The sequence below is a fragment of the Triticum aestivum genome, chromosome 1A (assembly GCF_018294505.1).
Source record: "Triticum aestivum cultivar Chinese Spring chromosome 1A, IWGSC CS RefSeq v2.1, whole genome shotgun sequence".
NCBI classification, from domain to species: domain Eukaryota; kingdom Viridiplantae; phylum Streptophyta; class Magnoliopsida; order Poales; family Poaceae; genus Triticum; species Triticum aestivum.
This window is the reverse complement of record NC_057794.1, coordinates 592,550,911-592,572,042: the sequence shown is the minus strand read 5'-3', so window position 1 is coordinate 592,572,042 and position 21,132 is coordinate 592,550,911. Positions and strand designations below refer to the sequence as shown.

The 21,132-nt window shown below is 47.6% G+C and overlaps 1 protein-coding gene across 3 annotated transcripts; it reads left to right on the top strand.

Annotated features, from left to right (window-relative positions):
* Window positions 1-13,793: 13,793 nt before the first annotated feature.
* On the top strand, window positions 13,794-15,523 carry LOC123183262 (uncharacterized). 3 transcript variants are annotated; one of them, XM_044596053.1, is made up of 3 exons: window positions 13,794-13,960; window positions 14,908-15,023; window positions 15,110-15,523. In XM_044596053.1, exons 1-3 carry the CDS (start codon window positions 13,853-13,855, stop codon window positions 15,282-15,284), a joined length of 399 nt encoding a protein of 132 aa, XP_044451988.1. In that variant the 5' UTR covers window positions 13,794-13,852; the 3' UTR covers window positions 15,285-15,523. The 3 variants fall into 3 exon arrangements, with proteins under 3 accessions (XP_044451988.1, XP_044451981.1, XP_044451973.1); XM_044596046.1 differs by having other exon boundaries at window positions 14,875-15,023; XM_044596038.1 differs by having other exon boundaries at window positions 14,872-15,023.
* The last annotated feature ends 5,609 nt before the right edge of the window (window positions 15,524-21,132 follow it).

Sequence of the window (21,132 nt, the reverse complement as noted above, 5' to 3'; positions counted from 1 at the left end):
CAACTCGTTGGTCACATTGCGCATATGATGATGTCCTACCGAGTGGGCCCAAAGATACCTCTCCGTCACACGGAGTGACAAATCCCAGTCTCGATTCGTGCCAACCCAACAGACACTTTCGGACATACCCGTAGTGTACCTTTATAGCCACCCAGTTACGTTGTGATGTTTGGTACACCCAAAGCATTCCTACGGTTTCCGGGAGTTGCACAATCTCATGGTCTAAGGAAATGATACTTGACATTATAAAAGCTTTAGCATATGAACTACACGATCTTTGTGCTAGGCTTAGGATTGGGTCTTGTCCATCACATCATTCTCCTAATGATGTGATCCCGTTATCAACGACATCCAATGTCCATGGTCAGGAAACCGTAACCATCTATTGATCAACGAGCTAGTGAACTAGAGGCTTACTAGGGACATGGTGTTGTCTATGTATCCACACATGTATCTGAGTTTCCTATCAATACAATTATAGCATGGTAAACGATTATTATGAACAAGAAATATAATAATAACTAATTTGTTATTGCCTCTAGGGCATATTTCCAACAGTCTTCCACTTGCATTAGAGTCAATAATCTAGTTCACGTCGCCATGTGATTAACACTCACAGGTCACATCGCCATGTGACCAACATCCAAAGAGTTTACTAGATTCAATAATCTAGTTCACATCACTATGTGATTAACATTCAATGAGTTCTGGGTTTGATCATGTTGCTTGTGAGAGAGGTTTTAGTCAACGGGTCTGCAACATTCAGATCCGTATGTACTTCACAAATCTCTACGCTATATTTGGAGCCATTTCAAATAACTGTTCTACTTGGAGCTATTCTAAATTGTTGCTCCATTATACGTATCCGGTATCTCTACTCAGAGCTATCCGGATAGGTGTTAAGCTTGCATCGACGTAACTCTTTACGTCGAACTCTTTATCACCTCCATAACCGAGAAACATATCCTTATTCCTCTAAGGATAATTTTGACCGCTATCTAGTGATCTACCTTTGTACCCTCTTGCCAGACATGTGGCAAGGCACACATCAGGTGCGGTACTCAGCATGGCATACCGTATAGAGCCTATGACAAAAGCATAGGGGATGACCTTCGTCCTTCCTCTTTCTTCTGCTGTGGTCGAGCTTTAAGTCTTAACTTCATACCTTACAACTCAGGCAAGAACTCCTTCTTTGGCTGATCCACCTTGAACACCTTCAAGATCATGTCAAGGTATGTTCTCATTTGAAAGTACCATTAAGCGTTTTTTATCTATCCTTATAGATCTTGATGCTCAATGTTTAAGTAGCTTAATCCAGGTTTTCCATTGAAAAACACCTTTCAAATAACCCTATATGCTTTCCAGAAATTCTACATCATTTCGGATCAACAATATGTCATCCACATATACTTATCAGAAATGTCGTAGTGCTCCCACTCACTTTATTGTAAATACAAGTTTCTAACAAACTTTGTATAAACCCATAAACTTTGATTAGTCCATCAAAGTGTATATTCCGACTCCGAGATGCTTGCTCTAGTCCATGGAAGGATCGCTGGAGCTAGCATACCTTTTAGCATCCTTAGGATAGACAAAACCTTTCTCATTTTATCACATACAACCTTTCCTTGCGAAAACTGGTAAGGAAACTTGTTTTGACATCCATCTACCAGATTTCATAAATGCAGCTTATGCTAACATGATTCCGACGGACTTAAGCATCGCTACGGGTGAGAAAATCTCATCGTAGTCAACTACTTGAACTTGTGAAAAATTCTTCGCCACAAGTCGAGCTTCATAGACGGTGACATTACCGTCCATGTCCGTCTTCTTCTTAAAATCCACATGTACCTAACAGCCTTACGACCATCAAGTAGTTCTTCCAAAGTCTACACTTTGTTTTCATACATGGATCGAGCCAATTTTCGGAATCCGGGCCCACCATCGCTTCTCCATAGCTCATAGGTTCATCGTTGTCCAACAACGTGACCTTTAAGACAGGGTTACCACTTAGAAGTTGTACACACCCTTGTCAACCTATGAGGTTCGATAGTAACTCGATCTGAAGCTCCATGATCATCATCATTAGCTTTCTCTTCAACTGAGGCAGGTGCCACAGAAACATTTTTCCTGTGCTACGCTACTCTCTGGTTGAAGTAAAGGTTCAACAACCTCATCAAGTTCTATCTTCCTCCCACTCAATTCTTTCGAGAGAAACTCTTTCTCGAGAAAGGACCTGATTCTAGAAACAATCCCTATTGCTTTCGGATCTGAGACAGGAGGTATACCCAACTGTTTTGGGTGTCCTATGAAGATGCATTTATCCGCTTTGGGTTCGAGCTTATCAGCGTGAAACTTTTTCACATAAGCGTCACAGCCCCAAACCTTTTAAGAAACGACAGCTTAGGTTTCTCTGAACCATAGTTCATACGGTGTCGACTCAAACGGAATTGCGTGGTGCCCTATTTAAAGTGAATGTGGTTGTCTCTAATGCCTAAACCCATAAACTATAGTGGTAATTCGATAAGAGACATCATGGTATGCACCATGTCCAATAGGGTGCAATTATGATGTTCGGACACACCATCACACTATGGTGTTCCAGGTTATATCAGTTGTGAAACCATTTCCACAATGTCTTTATTCTGTGCCAAACTCGTAATTCAGATATTCATCTCTATGATCATATCATAGATATTTTATCCTCTTGTCACGACGATCTTTCAACTTCACCCTGAAATTACTTGAACCTTTCAATAATTCAGACTCGTGATTCATCAAGTAAATATACAGCATCTACTCAAATCATCTGTGAAGTAAGAACATAACGATATCCACTACATGCCTCAACACTCATTGGACTGTACACATCAAGATGTATTACTTCCAACAAGTTGCTTTCTTGTTCCATCTTACTGAAAAACAAGGCCTTTCAGCCATCTTGCCCATGCGGTATGATTTGCATGTCTCAAGTGATTCAAAATCAAGTGAGTCCAAAAGATCCATCAACATGGAGCTTCTTCATGCGTTTTATACCAATATGGCTCAAATTGCAGTGCCACAAGTATGTGGTGCTATCATTACTATCTTATATCTTTTGGCATGAACATGTGTATCACTATGATCGGGATTCAATAAACCATTCATTTTAGGTGTAAGACCATTGAAGGTATTATTCAAATAAACAAAGTAACCATTATTCTCCTTAAATGAATAACCGTATTGCGATAAACATAATCAAATCATGTCTACACTCAACGCAAACACCAAACAACAATTATTTAGGTTTACCACCAATCCCGATGGTAGACAGAACATGCGATGTTTGATCACATCAACTTTGGAAACTCTTCCAACACATATCGTCGTCTCACCTTTGGCTAGTCTCCATTTATTCTGTAGCCTTTTATTTCGAGTTACTAACACTTAGCAACCGAACCGGTATCTAATACCCTGCTACTACTAGGAGTACTAGTAAAGTACACATTTAATATAATGTATGTCCAATACATACTTCTGTCAACCTTGCCAGCCTTCTCATCTACCAAGTATCTAGGGTGGTTCTGCTTCAGTGACCGTTCCCCTTATTACAGAAGCACTTAGTCTCGGGCTTGGGTTCAACTTTGGGTTCTTCACTAGAGCAGCAACTGATTTGCTGTTTCATGAAGTATCCCTTTCTTGCCCTTGCCTTTCTTGAAACTAGTGGTTTTACTAACCATCAACAATTGATGCTCCCTTTTGATTTCTACTTTCGCGGTGTCGCGAATAGCTCAAGGATCATATCTATCCCTGATATGTTATAGTTCATCACGAAGCTCTAGTAGCTTGGTGGCAGTGACTTTGTAGAACCATCACTATCTCATCTGGAAGATCAACTCCCACTCGATTCAAGCAATTGTTGTACTCATACAATCTGAGCACATGCTCAACGATTGAGCTTTTCTCCTTAGTTTGCAGGCTTAAGAAACTTGTCAAAGGTCTCATACCTCTTGACGTGGGCACTAGCCTGAAATCCCAATTTCAGTCCATGGAACATCTCATATGTTCTGTGATGTTTCAAAAACGTCTTTGGTGCCTCAATTCTAAACCATTTAGCATTACGCACTGAACTATCATGTAGTCATCCAAATGTGTATGTCAGATGTTCGCAACATCTACAACTGACGCTTGAGGTTCAGCTCACTGAGCGGTGCATTAAGGACATAATCCTTCTGCGCAGCAATGAGGACAATCCTCAATATACAGACCCAGTCCGCATAATTGCTACTATCAACTTTCAACTAATTTTTTCTCTAGGAATATATCTAAAATAGTAGAACTAAAGCGTAAGCTACGACATAATTTGCAAAGTCCTTTTGACTATGTTCATGATAATTGAGTTCATCTAATTATTTCATGAACTCCCACTCAGATAGACATCCCTCTAGTCATCTAAGTGATACATGATCCAAATCAACTAGGCCGTGTCCGATCATCACGTGAGACAGACTAGTCATCATCCGTGAACATCTCATGTTGATCGCATCTTCTATACGACTCATGTTCGACCTTTCGGTCCTCCGTGTTCTGAGGCCATGTCTGTACATGCTAGGCTCGTCAAGTCAACCTAAGTGTTTCGCATGTGTTCCGAGGCCATGTCTGTACATGCTAGGCTCGTCAACACCCGTTGTATTCGAACGTTAGAATCTATCACACCCGATCATCACGTGGTGCTTCGAAACAACGAACCTTCGCAACGGTGCACAGTTAGGGAGAACACTTTTCTTGAAATTTTAGTGAGGGATCATCTTATTTAAGCTACCGTCGTTCTAAGCAAATAAGATGTAAAATATGATAAACATCACATGCAATCAAATAGTGACATGATATGGCCAATATCATTTTGCTCCTTTTGATCTCCATCTTCGGGGCTCCATGATCATCATCGTCACCGGCATGACACCATGATCTCCATCATCGTGTCTTCATGAAGTTGTCTCGCCAACTATTACTTCTACTACTACAGCTAACGGTTAGCAATAAAGTAAAGTAATTACATGACGTTTATGTTGACACGTAGGTCATAAATAAATTAAGACAACTCCTATGGCTCCTGCCGGTTGTCATACTCATCGACATGCAAGTCGTGATTCCTATTACAAGAACATGATCAATCTCATACATCACATATATCATTCATCACATCCTTTTGGCCATATCACATCACACGGCATATGCTGCAAAAACAAGTTAGACGTCCTCTAATTGTTATTGCAAATTTTACGTGGCTGCTATAGGTTTCTTAGCAAGAACGTTTCTTACCTATGCGAAAACCACAACGTGATATGCCAATTTCTATTTACCCTTCATAAGGACCCTTTTTCATCGAATCCGATCTGACTAAAGTGGGAGAGACAGACACCCGCTAGCCACCTTATGCAACTACTGCATGTCAGTCGGTGGAACCTGTCTCACGTAAGAGTACGTGTAAGGTCGGTCCGGGTCGCTTCATCCCATGATGTCGCCGAATCAAGATAAGACTAGTAACGGCAAGTAAATTGACAAAATTGACGCCCACAACTACTTTGTGTTCTACTCGTGCATAGAAACTACGCATAGACCTAGCTCACGATGCCACTGTTGGGGATCGTAACAGAAATTCAAAATTTTCTACGCATCACCAAGATCAATCTATGGAGTAATCTAGCAACAAAGGGAAGGAGAGTGCATCTACATACCCTTGTAGATCGCTAAGCGGAAGCGTTCAAGTGAACGGAGTTGATGGAGTCATACTCGTCATGATCCAAATCACCGATGATCCTAGTGCCGAACGGACGACACCTCCGCGTTCAACACACATGCAGCCCGGTGACGTCTCCCACGCCTTGATCCAGCAAGGGGAGAAGGAGAGGTTGGGGAAGACTCCGTCCAGCAGCAGCACGACGGCGTGGTGGTGAAGGAGGAGCGTGGCAATCCTGCAGGGCTTCACCAAGCACCGCGGGAGAGGAGGAGGACTTGGGAGAGGGGGAGGGCTGCGCCAGAACTTAGGTGCGGCTGCCCTCCCACCTCCCACATATATATAGGGGCAAGGGAGAGGGGGGCCGGCCCCCTCAGATCCAATCTGAGGAGGGGGCGACGACCAGGGGGGTTGCCTTGCCCCCCAAGGCAAGGGGGGCGCCCCCCTTTAGGGTTCCCCCAAAACCCTAGGCGCATGGGCCATAGGGGGGAGGCGCCCAGCCCACTAAGGGGCTGGTCCCTCTCCACACACAGCCCATAGGGCCCTCCGGGGCAGGTGGACCCCCCGGTGGACCCCCGGAACCCCTTCGGTGGTCCCGGTACAATATCGACAACCCCCCGAATTATTCCGGTGACCGTATGATGACTTCTCATATATAAATCTTTACCTCCGGACCATTCCGGGACTCCTCCGGGACTCATCCGGGACTCCGAACAACATTCGGTAACCACGTACATCTATTCCCTATAACCCTAGCGTCACCGAACCTTAAGTGTGTAGACCCTACGGGTTCGGGAACCATGTAGACATGATCGAGACACCTCTCCGGCCAATAACCAACAGCGGGATCTGGATACCCATGTTGGCTCCCACATGTTCCACGATGATCTCATCGGATGAACCACGATGTCGAGGATTCAATCAATCCCGTATTCAATTCCCTTTCTCTAGCGGTATTGCACTTGCCCGAGATTCGATCGTCGGTATCTCGATACCTTGTTCAATCTCGTTATCGGCAAGTCTCTTTACTCGTTCCGTAACACATCATCCCGTGATCAACTCCTTGGTCACATTGCGCATATGATGATGTCCTACCGAGTGGGCCCAGAGATACCTCTCCGTCACACGGAGTGACAAATCCCAGTCTCGATTCGTGCCAACCCAACAGACAATTTCGGAGATACCCGTAGTGTACCTTTATAGCCACCCAGTTACGTTATGACGTTTGGTACACCCAAAGCATTCCTACGGTATCCGGGAGTTGCACAATCTCATGGTCTAAGGAAATGATACTTGACATTAGAAAAGCTTTAGCATACGAACTACACGATCTTTGTGCTAGGCTTAGGATTGGGTCTTGTCCATCACATCATTCTCCTAATGATGTGATCCTGTTATCAACGACATCCAATGTCCATGGTCAGGAAACCGTAACCATCTATTGATCAATGAGCTAGTCAACTAGAGGCTTACTAGGGACATGGTGTTGTCTATGTATCCACATATGTATCTGAGTTTCCTATCAATACAATTATAGCATGGATAATAAACAATTATCATGAACAAGGAAATATAATAATAACTAATTTGTTATTGCCTCCAGGGCATATTTCCAACAGAATAGTCACACTTGATTCAACTAAAGTTGGAGAAACAGACACCCACTAGCCACATGTGTGCGAAGCACGTCGGTAGAACCAGTCTCGCGTAAGCGTACGCGTAATGTCGGTCTGAGCCGCTTCATCCAACAATACCGCCGAATCAAAGTATGACATTCTGGTAAGCAGTATGACTATTATCACCCACAACTCTTTGTGTTCTACTCGTGCATATAACATCTACGCATAGACCTGGCTCGGACGCCACTATTGGGGAACACAGTAATTTCAAAAAAAAAAATCCTACGCACACGCAAGATCCATCTAGGTGATGCATAGCAACGAGAGGGGAGAGTGTTGTCCACGTACCCTCATAGACCGTAAGCGGAAGCGTTATGACAACGATGTTGATGTAGTCGTACGTCTTCACGATCCGACCGATCCTAGCACCGAAGATACGTCACCTCCGCGATCTGCACACGTTCAGCTCGGTGACGTCCCATGAACTCTAGATCCAGCTGAGGTCGAGGGAGAGTTGCGTCAGCACGACAACGTGGTGACGGTGATGATGAAGCTACCAGCGCAGGGCTTCGCCTAAGCATTGCAACGATATGACCGAGGTGGAAATCTGTGGAGGGGGGCACCGCACATGGCTAAACAATCAACTTGTGTGTCTATGGGGTGCCCCCTCCCCCGTATATAAAGGAGTGGAGGAGGGGAGGGTCGGCTCTCCCTATGACGCGCCCCAAGGGGGATTCCTACTCCTAGTAGGAGTAGGTTTCCCCCCTTCCCTAGTTGGAGTAGGAGAAGGAAGGGGAAGAGGGAGAGAAGGAAAGAGGGGGGGGCGCCGCCCCCTCCCTAGTCCAATTCGGACTAGCCCATGGGGCGGCGAGCAGCCACCCCTTGAGGCCCTTCTCTCCTTTCCCGTATGGCCCATTAAGGCCCATCACTTCCCCGGCGAATTCATGTAACTCTCCGGTACTCCGAAAAATACCCAAATCACTCGAAACCTTTCCGATGTCCGAATATAGCCTTCCAATATATCGATCTTTACGTCTGGACCATTTCAAGACTCCTCGTCATGTCCGTGATCTCATCCGGGACTTCGAACAACCTTCGCTACATCAAATCACATAACTCATAATACAAAATCGTCATCGAACGTTAAGCGTGCGGACCCTACGGGTTCGAGAACTATGTAGACATGACTGAGACACATCTCCGGTCAATAACCAATAGCGGAACCTGGATGCTCATATTGGCTCCTACATATTCTACGAAGATCTTTATCGGTCAAACCGCATAACAACATACGTTGTTCCCTTTGTCATTGGTATGTTACTTGCCAGAGATTCGATCGTTGGTATCATCATACCTAGTTCAATCTCGTTATCGGCAAGTCTCTTTACTCATTTCGTAATGCATCATCCCGCAACTAACTCATTAGTCACATTGCTTGCAAGGCTCATAGTGATGTATATTACCGAGAGGGCCCAGAGATACCTCTCCGATAGATGGAGTGACAAATCCTAATCTCGATCTATGCCAACTCAACAAACACCATCGGAGACACCTGTAGAGCATCTTTATAATCACCCAGTTACGTTGTGATGTTTGATAGCACACAAGGTGTTCCTCGGTATTCGGGAGTTGCATAATCTCATAGTTAGAGGAACATGTATAAGTCATGAAAAAAGCAGTAGCAATAAAACTGAACGATCATTATGCCAAGCTAACGGATGGGTCTTGTCCATCACATCATTCTCTAATGATGTGATCCCGTTCATCAAATGACAACACATGTCCATGGCTAGGAAACTTAACCATCTTTGATTAACAAGCTAGTCAAGTAGAGGCATACTAGGGACACTCTGTTTGTCTATGTATTCACACATGTACTAAATTTCTGGTTAATACAATTCTAGCATGAATAATAAATATTTATCATGATATAAGGAAATATAAATAACAACTTTATTATTGCCTCTAGGGAATATTTCCTTCACGAGGATGATGGGCACACGATCCTTGATGTGCAGCTCGTTGAGGCAATCCGAGGTGAATATGGCACCAGCAAAGGAGCCGTCGTCGGAGGGGTCAGCCTCGTAGTGGGACATGGTGGGAGGGGAGCGCGGCGCGGTTAGGGTTTGGGAGGTGGTGGAGGGAGAAGACAACAGCGGCGTAAGGCGGCGGCTGTGTTGGAGGGGGAGGAAATTGGGGCGGCTGCGAGGAGGTGGCAGCGGCGATTAGGGTTTGGGAAGATGCGGGGGCGGCTGCGGGAGGGTAGCGGCGGCGGCCGTGTAAGGTTGGTGAGTTGCGGTGGCGGCGGCAGCTGGAGAGAGGGCGCGGTGGCGGCCTAGGGTTGACAGGGCGTGGTGACGGCTGCGTTGGAGGGGGAGGGAAGTGTGGCGGCTGCGAGGAGATGGCAACGGCGATTAGGGTTTGGGAAGATGCGGCAGCGGCTGCAGGAGGGTAGGACGGCGGTGTAGGGTTGGTGACTTGCGGTGGCGGCGGCGGCAGGAGAGAGGGCGCGGCGGTGGCCTAGGGTTGAGAGGCCGCGGCGGGGGCTACAGGGAGGTGCAGCGACGGCGGCGCAGGGCGGAAGCGATGTAGATCGTAAGCTAAACTGATATTATGTAGAAAGATGTAGGATGCAACTCATTGTATTTCATGGAGTCGGTTACAATATATACACATGATATCTTGCGTGACAAGGAAACTAATTCTACCACATCTTTAGAAGTTAACTATACAAGGCTAAAGAAGATAGGAACAACAATACAAATATGTCACGTTCAATAGGCAGTAACGAAATCTTCCTTTCTTCTCGCTGCAACGACGACCACGTTGACGAGTTGCCCTGCGCCATGATCTGAATCGCTTGCTACGGAGTAAGCTGCTGTTCTCCTGCTGCTCTCAATCTCGGCAGTGGCAAGAAATTTTGCCACTGGTACACCATCCGTTGAGTATGCGGAGATGCATGGGTGTTCGCATGGGCAAAGCAACCATGCATGCTCATGGGTGCTTCCTCGAGGTTGATGATCACCCAAAGTAGTAGTACCATCAAAGCTCAGTTGTGATCTTGCATCAGATATTACGTCACATATATGTCTCCTGTTTGAAGTTTTGAAGTCCAAACAAAGTATCCTATAAACCAGTTTTAACAAAACAACTACCTAAAACTAGTTTTCCTAAAAACACTATAAACTGATTTTGCTAAAACTCGTTCCGTCTTATACGTCGGGGCGGGCCGCCCGGTCATTGATCGGTCATAATCTTTCGACCCAGAAGGCCTCCTCAAATGACCGGACTGATTGACACCCCTCATATCCAGCCCAAATATGGGACGGATATGGGGGGTGTCCGGGCGCACCCGACACGTAGGACGGATGAAGGGGTCCCATGCGGACTCGCCCGGAAACCTGACGGTCCGATGGATGCCTCCTCGGTCCCTGCAGTGTGAACGCCATGTGGCGCCAGTCCAGCTTGCTGCCCGAGACCAAATCCACATATTTAAATCTGACGGCGTCCCGCAACCCTAGCCCATCCATCTTCTCCCTCTCCGCGCCGCCAGTGCACGCCCATCCACCTCCCTCTCCCGCTCAGGCGCTATGCCCATGCTCCGACGCTCCACCATGGTCTGAAGAGAAAGATCACCTACTACGCAATGCTCACGCCGGAGCCCCATTACGAGATCCTGCAGGAGATCCGGGCGAGGCAAGCCGCGCGCGCTGCCGCATCGCTGTCGGGCTGCCTCCAGACTCGCCGGAGCTGGAGGGGGAGGAGGAGTAGCCGGGAGAAGAGGAGGGAGAGGAGCTGGCTCCGATGGAGGTGGAGGAGGCGGAGCAGCCAGAGCAGGAGCTGCCAGGCTTCAACATGGAGCAGGCGGAGGCGGAGTTTGCCGTCGCCCAATCGAAGGAGATGGCAGAGCAGCAGGCCATCCTGGAGTCCATCCAGGATGAGGCCTATGTGGATGCCAACCGGGCGTTCCTCCGGCAGGAGCAGGTGGCGTCTGTCGTGCTCTTCGCCGAACTTGAGGTGGAGATAGAGGAGGAGAAGGCCGGAGCGGCTGCTGCCGCCCATGCTGCCGGAGCCGGGCACAGAGATCATCAACATCTCCGACGAGGAGTAACTAGGTGATCGACATAGTACGTATGTTTATTTCATATGCTTGTCTTTGTATGTATTTAAGAATCTAGTATGAAATGTTCGGATGCAACTCGTGAAATTTGGGGCGTGCCCTGTCACTGCCCGCGGACGCGTCCGGGCACGTCCGCGGGCGTTTGAGGGGCCATATTTGACATATTGGGCTGTAGATGCTCTTACTTGCATCTGCTCTTTTTCCTAACCACCTTTTTGTATTCCATGCCGTGCATACCCACGCACGCAAGCCTCGATCTACTGCCATCGCCGCCGCTACCCAACGCCGAATCCCTTCTCCGCTGCCACATACTGCCGGCGCATCTTCCTCCCCAGCCGCACCTTCTTCTCCTCGTGGCCGCCTGAGGCGCCCTCTGACAAATTTCGGATGGCTTCAAGGAAGGCGGCAGCGCTGCTATAGCGGTCGTGATCCATAGATCCGGGGCAGCGGCCCCATGGGGAGGCGGTTGCATCCTCATCGGGATGGTGATGAGGTAGGGGAGGCCCGTTGTACGCTAGCTGCGTCCCTGCGGTGGCGGCGGGTCAGATCAGATCTGACCTCAACTGCAACGACGACATGCTGGGCTTGGTCTGTGGTCATATCTGATCCGGCCGATGCGGCCTGTTCCATGCACGGCGGCGGTGATCGATGGCGGTCCCATGCACATGATGCTGGATGGAGGGTCCTCGAGCGGATCAGGGTGAAAAGCCTACTCTGTTGGCACATTGCCAAGGTCGCCGATGGCGTCGTTTTTTTCGTCGCCCCCTTCTTGAAGGCATCGTCGTGGAGAAGCTCTCAACCCCTATCTGCTACCTCCGATGGAAACCCTAGATTAGTCGATTGAATGATGGTGGCGCTCATGTGACGTGCCCCACGTGAGGGTGTCATTCTTGTAGGTGTGCATAGGCTTGAGGGACCAGTGGAAGGCATCTGCGATGGAGCGGCCTTCCCTGTGACAAGTCGACATCGTGGAGTCTCGGCGGCGAGGCGCAGCAAACTCTCAGCAACGGATGTGTGATGTTGAACACGCGTGTAGGGAGGAGGCGCTGTCTGGCGTCATGGGGGCGTCAATAGCAGACCTAGCAAGGTCGATGCGTCAACCTATGAGTGCGTCGTACCGGTTTTTGCCCCAGACCCGGTATGGCTTCGTCGGGGCCTCTGGCTTTATGTTAGGCTAGGTAGAAGTCTGGGCATTCGGCTCACACTTTCTACACCCCTTATTAATGGATAGAAGCAGCGACAGATATTACCAAAATAGCGGATTCGGACATATTGATGCATTACTTTGTAAGGTCTTTGTGAATAATTAATAAAGTTACTACATGTATCTCCCAGATGCAAAGGCCGGGGGTCATCCTCCTTTATTAAAAAAGTAAAAAGAAATCCATACCATGCATGCTTTATCTAACGTCAGCTTCTGTTAGGTTTTATCCGATCGGGTTGCACGTGTTAAAAATATGGGGATGCTTAGGAGGCAGACGATTGAAATTTCGTTTTAGGTCGGAGAATCAACATGAAGCGTTAGATAAAAAACCAATGCACCGGATAATCTCTTCTACCTCGAATTGTTTGTTCCTGGAAACAATAGTTCCCTGGTATTCTTCTTACTCCCGCCGCCCTGCTGCCGACGCCCGCGGCCAGCGGCGCTCCCGAGCCAGCCTTGCCGCCCCGCCCTCCCCCAACCTCTTCCCACCGCCGGGCATGCTGCCACCGGCCCCCTCAAAAATAAAAAGTTATGTGTGGTCAAATGAGCATACGGATTATCATTTTATAACCACATGCCAACATACGCTTGGGAATCTTAGACACAAAGGCCTGAAATCAGAGAAATTTTGGAAGATCACACATGTTGATAAGTTAAATTAGTGTGCACTAACCTTGGAGCATTACATTAAATAGTAGAGGCATGCAAACTATTTTTCACTATTCTAGAACATTATTTAAAATTCATGTAACTACAAAAATGACTACAAACAGGTCAGAAAATCCTATAGCTATAATAGCCCTGCTATCCCATCCTGGGAAAGACCGAAGGAATCGCAAAAACCAGTAAATGGATGGGCGCACGATGCACTGAGTGAATCAAACATATTAGGCCAAATGAAAAAAAAAAACATGATTATTTATAGGTGTTGGCTAAATTACCGTTTTAGGGGTTGTTGGCTAAACTACTGAAAGACGAAACATTTCTACAAAAACTGGTAGCTAAAAGTTTTTTTTACATAACTGGTAGTAGTAGCTAAAAGCTAAAACAAAATTGAAAAAAAAAAGAATTGTCCGAAAAACTAGTGGTTGAGGCCTATAGAAGGCCCACAAAAGGAGCCATCGTCTTGTTTTTTGTTTCCTCTCCCTCTCTCGAGTCCCGATTTGCGCCGGCGACGGAAGCAGTTCATCTCCATGGCGGCGACCGCGCTCCGGATCGGCGGCCGCGCCGTCCGGCCATCGCTGGCCGCGGCGGCGGCGCAGCAGAACCATCCCACCACCTTTCGGCTCTTTCACAGCACGGTATTTTCGACCCTTGTTTGCTCCCATCGTAGGAACCCTAACCCTAACCCTAGTAAGGCGGATTCTCCCCTGCTGGCGTGTGAATGCTGGTGACGCTGTTCTATTCTGGAAGGATGCTTGGGAACAAGATGGCTTGCTGATGGACCAATATGAGCACCTCTTCTCTTTTGCTCTTCAGGAGTATCTCCCAGTCCAGCAATTCAGGGACCATCTGCACTACTTTCACCAGCCTCTATCCTTGACCTCCAAATCAAATTGAACAGTGTGTTTGCTTGCACATTCAGTACCTGGCTGAGATGATGAGGCTGAGCAATGCTGCTAATGCCTGGCCGCATAAATTGTTCAAACAAATTGTGTACCTGGCTGCCTGGAAATCTGGAATATCTGGAAGCAAAGTAACTGGAAATACTTTGATGCTGTGACTCCTACATTGGAAGGGTGGGCTGCTGTTCTTAAGGAGGATTTATAAATCAACTTAAGTTCAGGGTCTCCCCTAATCTATCTGACTTCCTAACCTCTTTTGTAAATTCCATTGTACTCTGCATGTTTAATTAGCAACCTAGCGCTTCCTTCTCGTTTACCAAATGCTACAATCTGAATCTGAAAGAAGGGCATAATAATCCTGGGTTCAGAAAATTCGCTTGATATGCTGCTGGTCTTAATTTACTTGCATCCTTGACTGAATTTAGCTGGGTGCTAGTGCATGCTGTCAGACTCAAGTGCTGAATGACATTATCGTTGCATTGTTTGCCAATTGATTGATTGCACGCCTCTTGGAATCTTTTTGATTGCTACTGCTGTCATAAAGCATATATACCTGCTCTACTTCTGAGATAAACTTCGATATTGATCTGTTCCTGATTTGGGTTAATGCGGTTTCTCCCTGTCTTGCTCTGTCAATAACAATGCAGAAGGCGGCTGCAACTCATTCGGCTGAGATCCTGCAGGTCAAAGAGGAGCTCTACCGCATGATGTCCGAAAACAGGGACAAGATAGGAAATCAGAAGGGCCTGATCAAGCACCTCTCATCCCATGTGGAGCCTAAACCCGAGGACCCCGTCTGGTATGATCTTGAGCCCGGTATTGTTCTATATGCCTGTTACAGTCTTGGTTTACAAGGGCTCTAATCTCTCTTGTACTTCTCTGCAGGCGCTTCTATCGTAGGGCAAAGTGGTACCATTTAGTCATGATGTATAGCCCAGCATTCCTTTATGGCTACATGTCTATGTTGGATGTGCCTGATGGGAAGAAGGAGATGACACCAGCTGAGAAGGATGATTTTAACAAGAGGATGGCCGCGTTGATGCCCAATGTGGAACTTTGAGGGCAGCTAGTTGGATATAGTGACTAACCCCAGCACTTTATGTAGTTGCCATCTTGCCATTGCTCTGTTTGGACACTGCGGCTTTGTTAGACTAAATTATCTGTCATGTTCAGTGCGATTATATGTTATGGTAAGGCTGAACTAGCTGTGATGCTTGGTGAAAAGTGCTATCTTAAAAGTTAAGACTGAGTTATCAGTGAGAATGTTGGCTCAAGTGGTATAGTACTATATTGATGTTATTTGGGTCTCCCTTGGCAAGTTAGTTGATTGGTTCTTTGTTTGTTGAAGGATGTGCGAGCTCTTTGCTCACACTGTATTTCGTTTGTCTTATGCATAGCTGAAAACGTGCTTGTGTGGAAAGGGTGATGACTATTTGGCTACTCTGCTGTGTTCTGTAACAGTAAGACATGATTGCTCTCTAACTGCCCCAGTGTGTCAAGATAATTCAGTTTTTGTGACTTAGCAGTACAGTTTCATGTACCATTAATCTTTACAGGGAATGAAGATCAAGAGTGTTACAAGATGCCTGCATGTAACTTTAAATCCAGTCACAGCCATGTATGAACCAATTTTGATTGAATGATGATACTCTTTTCTGACCTCTTGTATGATCATCCTAGTCTAGCAAGCCAACATTGATTTCTTACAGCCATCAAAAGGAATCATTAGTTACACCCACCAGGTTATTCAAATGCTCATCTAAGCCTGCTATGCTTGTAACTGTCTTTAGTGTCATCTCCAATGGTGTTGCATATGTACCCAGCATCATCTTCGAAAAATCCATATCTTTTCCTCAGCCCATAGAGAGCAAAGCCGATGAGTATCTTCAGGAGTACAATGACAAGCAAAACTGGGAGTTCGTTTAGTCTTGATGTCTTCGCAATAACACTCTTAATCTTCTAGTACTACTACATTTTTCAGGCCTTGGATATTTTAGCTGTCAGCTGGGACATAGTGAAAGTATGATAGTGAATCTCAAATATCCTTAACGTTTTAAATTTGCATAGCCCTCTGTAAATTTGGCTTGCAGTGATAGAGAATGGAGAGAACCGGAGTGTGGATATTGCGACAGACAACTTCATACAGAAAACACCACGGGGGAACTTTTCAGAGGCGTCGGTCATCAGCATTGGTCTTAATTTCTTTTAACAATAGTATTAGTGTATGAAGAAAAGTACTATACTGAAGATAGAATTTACTGAATCCTAGTAGTCACTTTCTTTATACTGTGTAATACCTCGATAAATAATTTGTTATACTGTTTGGTGCCTTGATAAATAAACGAAGTGGCTCACTGCAGTTTAGCAGTATGTTAAGAGGGCAAGAATGAACTAGAAAAAGAAGCAAAATTCTCACAAACCACTGGTCAAAATCAGTTGGAACTTCCCCAGATCTTTACTGGGCACATATTCTTTTTTTTTTGAGAAAACAATATTCAGTAAGTAAGATAACTAGCCCCCAAACTCGCAGTGGCCACTGTTGAAATATTACGGTGGGCCTAGGGCCCATCTAACAATTTCAGAAGAATCTCATGTTGCTAGTTGGAGAGGAGTTGGACCTCCTTATAAGGGATTCTCTTCCACATGCTATTGAAACTTGAGAAGAGAAGTGGTTCCCGTGCGCTCCTCCTCTGCCTAGCCTCGCTGATCTAAGAAGTTGAATCGTGGGCTGTTAACGACTTGGACGTAGGTTCAGCTCACGCGAAATAGATCGCACCCTTGATTTCTTGTAGCAAAACCGTTCCAGTTGCACGATTCCTAGAGCTCGACATAACGGAGTCCATAATTTTAGGTCTTTACTTGCGTTTACAAGGTTGCATGTTTGTCTAGATCTGGGTGATGTTCGAAATGCCAATCATTGCCTTTCTCTTGAGCAAACTATATAATGCTGGGAGCATGTTCACCGCAATAAAAAGACAAAGAACTGACCATCCATCTTTACACAAGAGTATGGCTTTGTACCTAAACTATCATATCACAACCATATCGTAGTGCTAGCTAGCCAAACTGTAAGTCATCATAATTTAACTGAAAACAAACTGGAGCCATCTTTGGTTCTCAATTTTCAATCTTGACTTCCCTGGTTTTCCTCATTAACAGTTTGGGCTTTTATCCCAATGCCGCTCTTGGCTCTAACCACAGCAACAGTAACCAAAACGAAGATTGTCGCGTGGGCAGCTGCATCCAGCAAAGCCATAGCCCTTGTAGCAAACCGCATGCAGGTCCTACAGGTCATAAGAGAAAATGTCAATTCTTGTCAAACAAACAGGAAATTAAGGAAGAATAGACAAAGTTATTTTGTATCTGCATGCATCTTGTTTGAATCTCTGATATTTTTACGTACCTGAGAGTGCCATGTGGTTTTGGAACGACTTTTTGCCGAGAAAGATATGGGAGTGCTAGTGGAAGCATGTGATGCTCACCAAGAGTCTCACAATTCTTGTCTGCCTTACCCAACACATACAACTCCCTTTTCTTCTGCACCGCCTTAGATACCAAGTTTCGTAGCTCATCTCTCTTCTGCTGGATCTCACGCGTAAGGTCTGTAGGAGCATGCTGGATTGACACACGTAGATGATGATCAATGTACTTTGTATCATGTAGCATTAAGTAATTGCTGATTGTGATCGGTAAATAATTTAAGAAGGATATTGTCTTGTATGTCAATTAAGTAAGGCTTGATATATACAAAATGCAACATCCATGCATGTGTAACACCTAATAACAAAACCATACTTAATGTATATAGAATAGATAGATGGAGCGAATATACAATGTAGGTTCGGTTTGGTTGCTAACTAAATAAGGGCCAGATTACTTTAAATCGGTACAAGGTTAAACAAGTACTCCCTCCGTCCTAAATTTTTTGTCTTAGATTTGTCTAAGTATAGATGTATCTAGTCATGTTTTAGTGCTAGAAACATCCGTATTTCTAGATAAATCTAAGACAATTTTTTTGGGATGAAAGCAATATGATGCTACGTAATTTTGCTCTATCAAAAACATTCAAACTTGTCTCCATCCAAATAGAAAGGAGAAGAAAAGTCATTTTAACACATTTTTTTTAGAAAAGGAGGATGACCCCCGGCCTCTGCATCTGGGAGATGCATACGGCCACTTTATTAATTATTCTCGAGGACCTTACAAAGTATTACAACAATATGCCTGAATCCGCCATCTTGGCAACATATGCCACTACTCATATCCATATGATGAAGGGGTGCTACCTGTGCCAAATACCCGTACTACTCACCTAAGCCTATCATCAAAAGCCAGAAGCCCCAGCCGAGCCACATACCGGGTCTGGGGCATAAACTGGTCTGACGCACTCACATGTGTCGTCGCCGCCATCTTCCACAGGTCCGTCTTCAGAGTAGATATTGAGGCTTCTACCTTGTCAGGCCACTCCGCCATCGACGCCACCTTGACGCCAGACAACTACCTCCACCTGCGCGAGTCCATCACCGCGCATCGGGCGCCGAGTCTCCACTGCACCACACCGCCGAGATCCGCCGTCATCAATGTGAAGGATGAAGCACCACTCCACCAAAAAAGGCGCCCGCTGGTCCCTCGATCCCGTGTATGCCTCCAAGAATGACGCCACCAAGGAGGAAACGACACCAACGCGCCACCGTCATCCGATCAACTGATCTAGGGTTTCCCCCGGAGGTAGCGGATAGAGGTCTAGAGCTTTTCCACGACGATGCCTTCAAGAAGGTAATGCCATAAAAGGGTGCCACCAACGCCGGTCTTGGCATCAAGCCGAGCACAGGGTTTTCACCCGGATCCGCTTGAAGAACCTCCATCACGTATTGTGTGCACGGGTCGCCGCCGATCTGAGCCGCCTCACGTCGAGCAGGCCACACCGGCCAGATTAGATCAGTCCGGAGGGCACAACCCGCATGGTGCCGACCCAACCACACCGGCCAGATTAGACCAGATTATTTGCTTTTTTTTATTGTTTTCAAAGTAAGACATCAATTTTTTTTGTATGGCAGAGCAATTTCAAATCATCAAACTTTTTTCCAGATCCGTGAACATGTTGAAATAGCATGAACTTTTTTTCGAATTTATGAACCTTTTCAAATTCATGATGACCATGATGGCGTCGGAGCTGACCAGTGAGAACCTAGCCGAGCAGATGGTCATGATGCTACCGGAAGAAGGTAAGCCTCGGTGCCAGCATGGACACGATGGTGCCATCCTGACCTGTGGCCATGTGGTGGTGCAAGTGAGAAAGAAAGATTACGAGACCACTAGCATTCCCTGACCATATCCGTCGGTCCATCCCCCTCCCCTCTCCCCCTCGCGTCGCCCCCGCGGGCGGCCGAGCGGGGCAACCCTAGCCGCCGGCCTCCCTCTTCCCCCTCCCGTCTCCCTCCCCCCGCCGTCGCCGGCTAGCGCCGCTGGGCAAAGCCCTGGTGGCGCCGGCGGCGGCGGGAAGCTTTCCCCCTTTTTTTTGCTCAGCCTAGGGTTGGCGTGGGACGATCTGGCCGGGCGGGGGCACCGCGCTCGCGAGGGGCCGGCGGCGCCGCAGCAGATGCGGGTGGTGACGGCGTGCGCGGGCGGCGGGGCCGGCCAAGCGCCTGTGCGGGTTGTGCGTCGGCTTCGTGCGGCGGCTCTCTGGCGGATGCGCGTGCCGTCGGGCGCCCGTTCTAGCGGCCTGGCGGGCGGCGGGCCGTGGCGGCCCGATCCAGGGCGCCACGGGGAGCGGCTGCTCGCTCTTCGGGCGGACGGCATGGTAGGCGGCGGACTCGGGCCGGCGGCCTGAATCTGGGCCAGATCTGGCAGGGCGGCGCGGATCCGGCGAGGTGGTGCTGCTTGGGATCCCTCGGGCGGCAGTGGGGCAGCCTGCTGCTCCTTGGCAGCGGTGGTCCATGCTCCAGGAGGTTGGTGGTGACGGTTTGTCTCTCCGGCGTGTCGTGACGGTGCGGATCCAGTATGCGGTGGTGGATGTCGTTCGTCGGCGTGCAGGTGTCGGGAGCCGACTTGGTCCGCGCGGGTGCAAGCTTATGCGTTAGTGCTCTTCTCTCTTGTTGCGTTGTGGTGCCGTCAGTCCGAGGTTGCTCGTCAGGCGTCGTCGTGCCGTCGGACAGATCGGCACCATTGACCACGGACATGGCGTCGTTCCAGTGTGATCGCGGTGGCCGTCGGTGGTCATCGGGTTGTCTCCCCCCTGGTCCACCGGGACCGGCTGGGGATACAAGCGTGGGCGCCTCCTATTGTGGAGGTGCTGGCTGATACTGGGCTAGGGGTGAAAGGTGGTCCCTTTCACTCTTACTACTGTGGTCGGGTGCTCTTGTGACGAAGATGGTCGGCGGTTCCTCGGGGCATGGATGGCGGGCTTCACGGTTGGCTTTCTGGCAGGCTCCATGGTGGCGGTGGTGGCTCCATCTTTAGGTCGTGGGGGCGACTAGGGATGTAGTGGCGGGAGGCCCAGGACTGCTCTGGCAGTGGCCAGATCTGGGGTGGGCAAGCTTGACCCTCGTTGTGGTAGTGGCCTGTTCTCATCGTGGTGGTGCAGGCGAGTGACCGAGCGAAAGCTCGGCGCTTCTGGCACCGGCGACGGCGACGCCTGTGGGTGTCGCTTGCTTCTTGACACTAGTAGAAAAAGGGTCAAATGTTCACCCCTTTAGCCCCGGTTTATATTTGAGCCGCCACTAATGTGACCATTAGTGCCGGTTCGAATGACTATGCATTAGTGCCGGTTCGTAATGAACCTTTAGTACCGGTTCGTGCCACGAACCAGTACTAAAGGGGTGGTGGCAGGCTGGCGTCAGGCCAGGGCCCCACGAGCCCCTTTAGTGACGGTTTGTGACACAAACCGGTACTAAAGGTCTAACCTATAG

Excerpts from the sequence above, each read along its gene's own strand:
- LOC123183262 (XM_044596038.1), top strand. The coding sequence starts at position 13,853 with ATGGCGGCGACCGCGCTCCGGATCGGCGGCCGCGCCGTCCGGCCATCG. Across the intron at positions 13,961-14,871 it reads TTCGGCTCTTTCACAGCACG|AAGGCGGCTGCAACTCATTC; the intron begins GTATTTTCGACC and ends ATAACAATGCAG. Across the intron at positions 15,024-15,109 it reads AAACCCGAGGACCCCGTCTG|GCGCTTCTATCGTAGGGCAA; the intron begins GTATGATCTTGA and ends ACTTCTCTGCAG.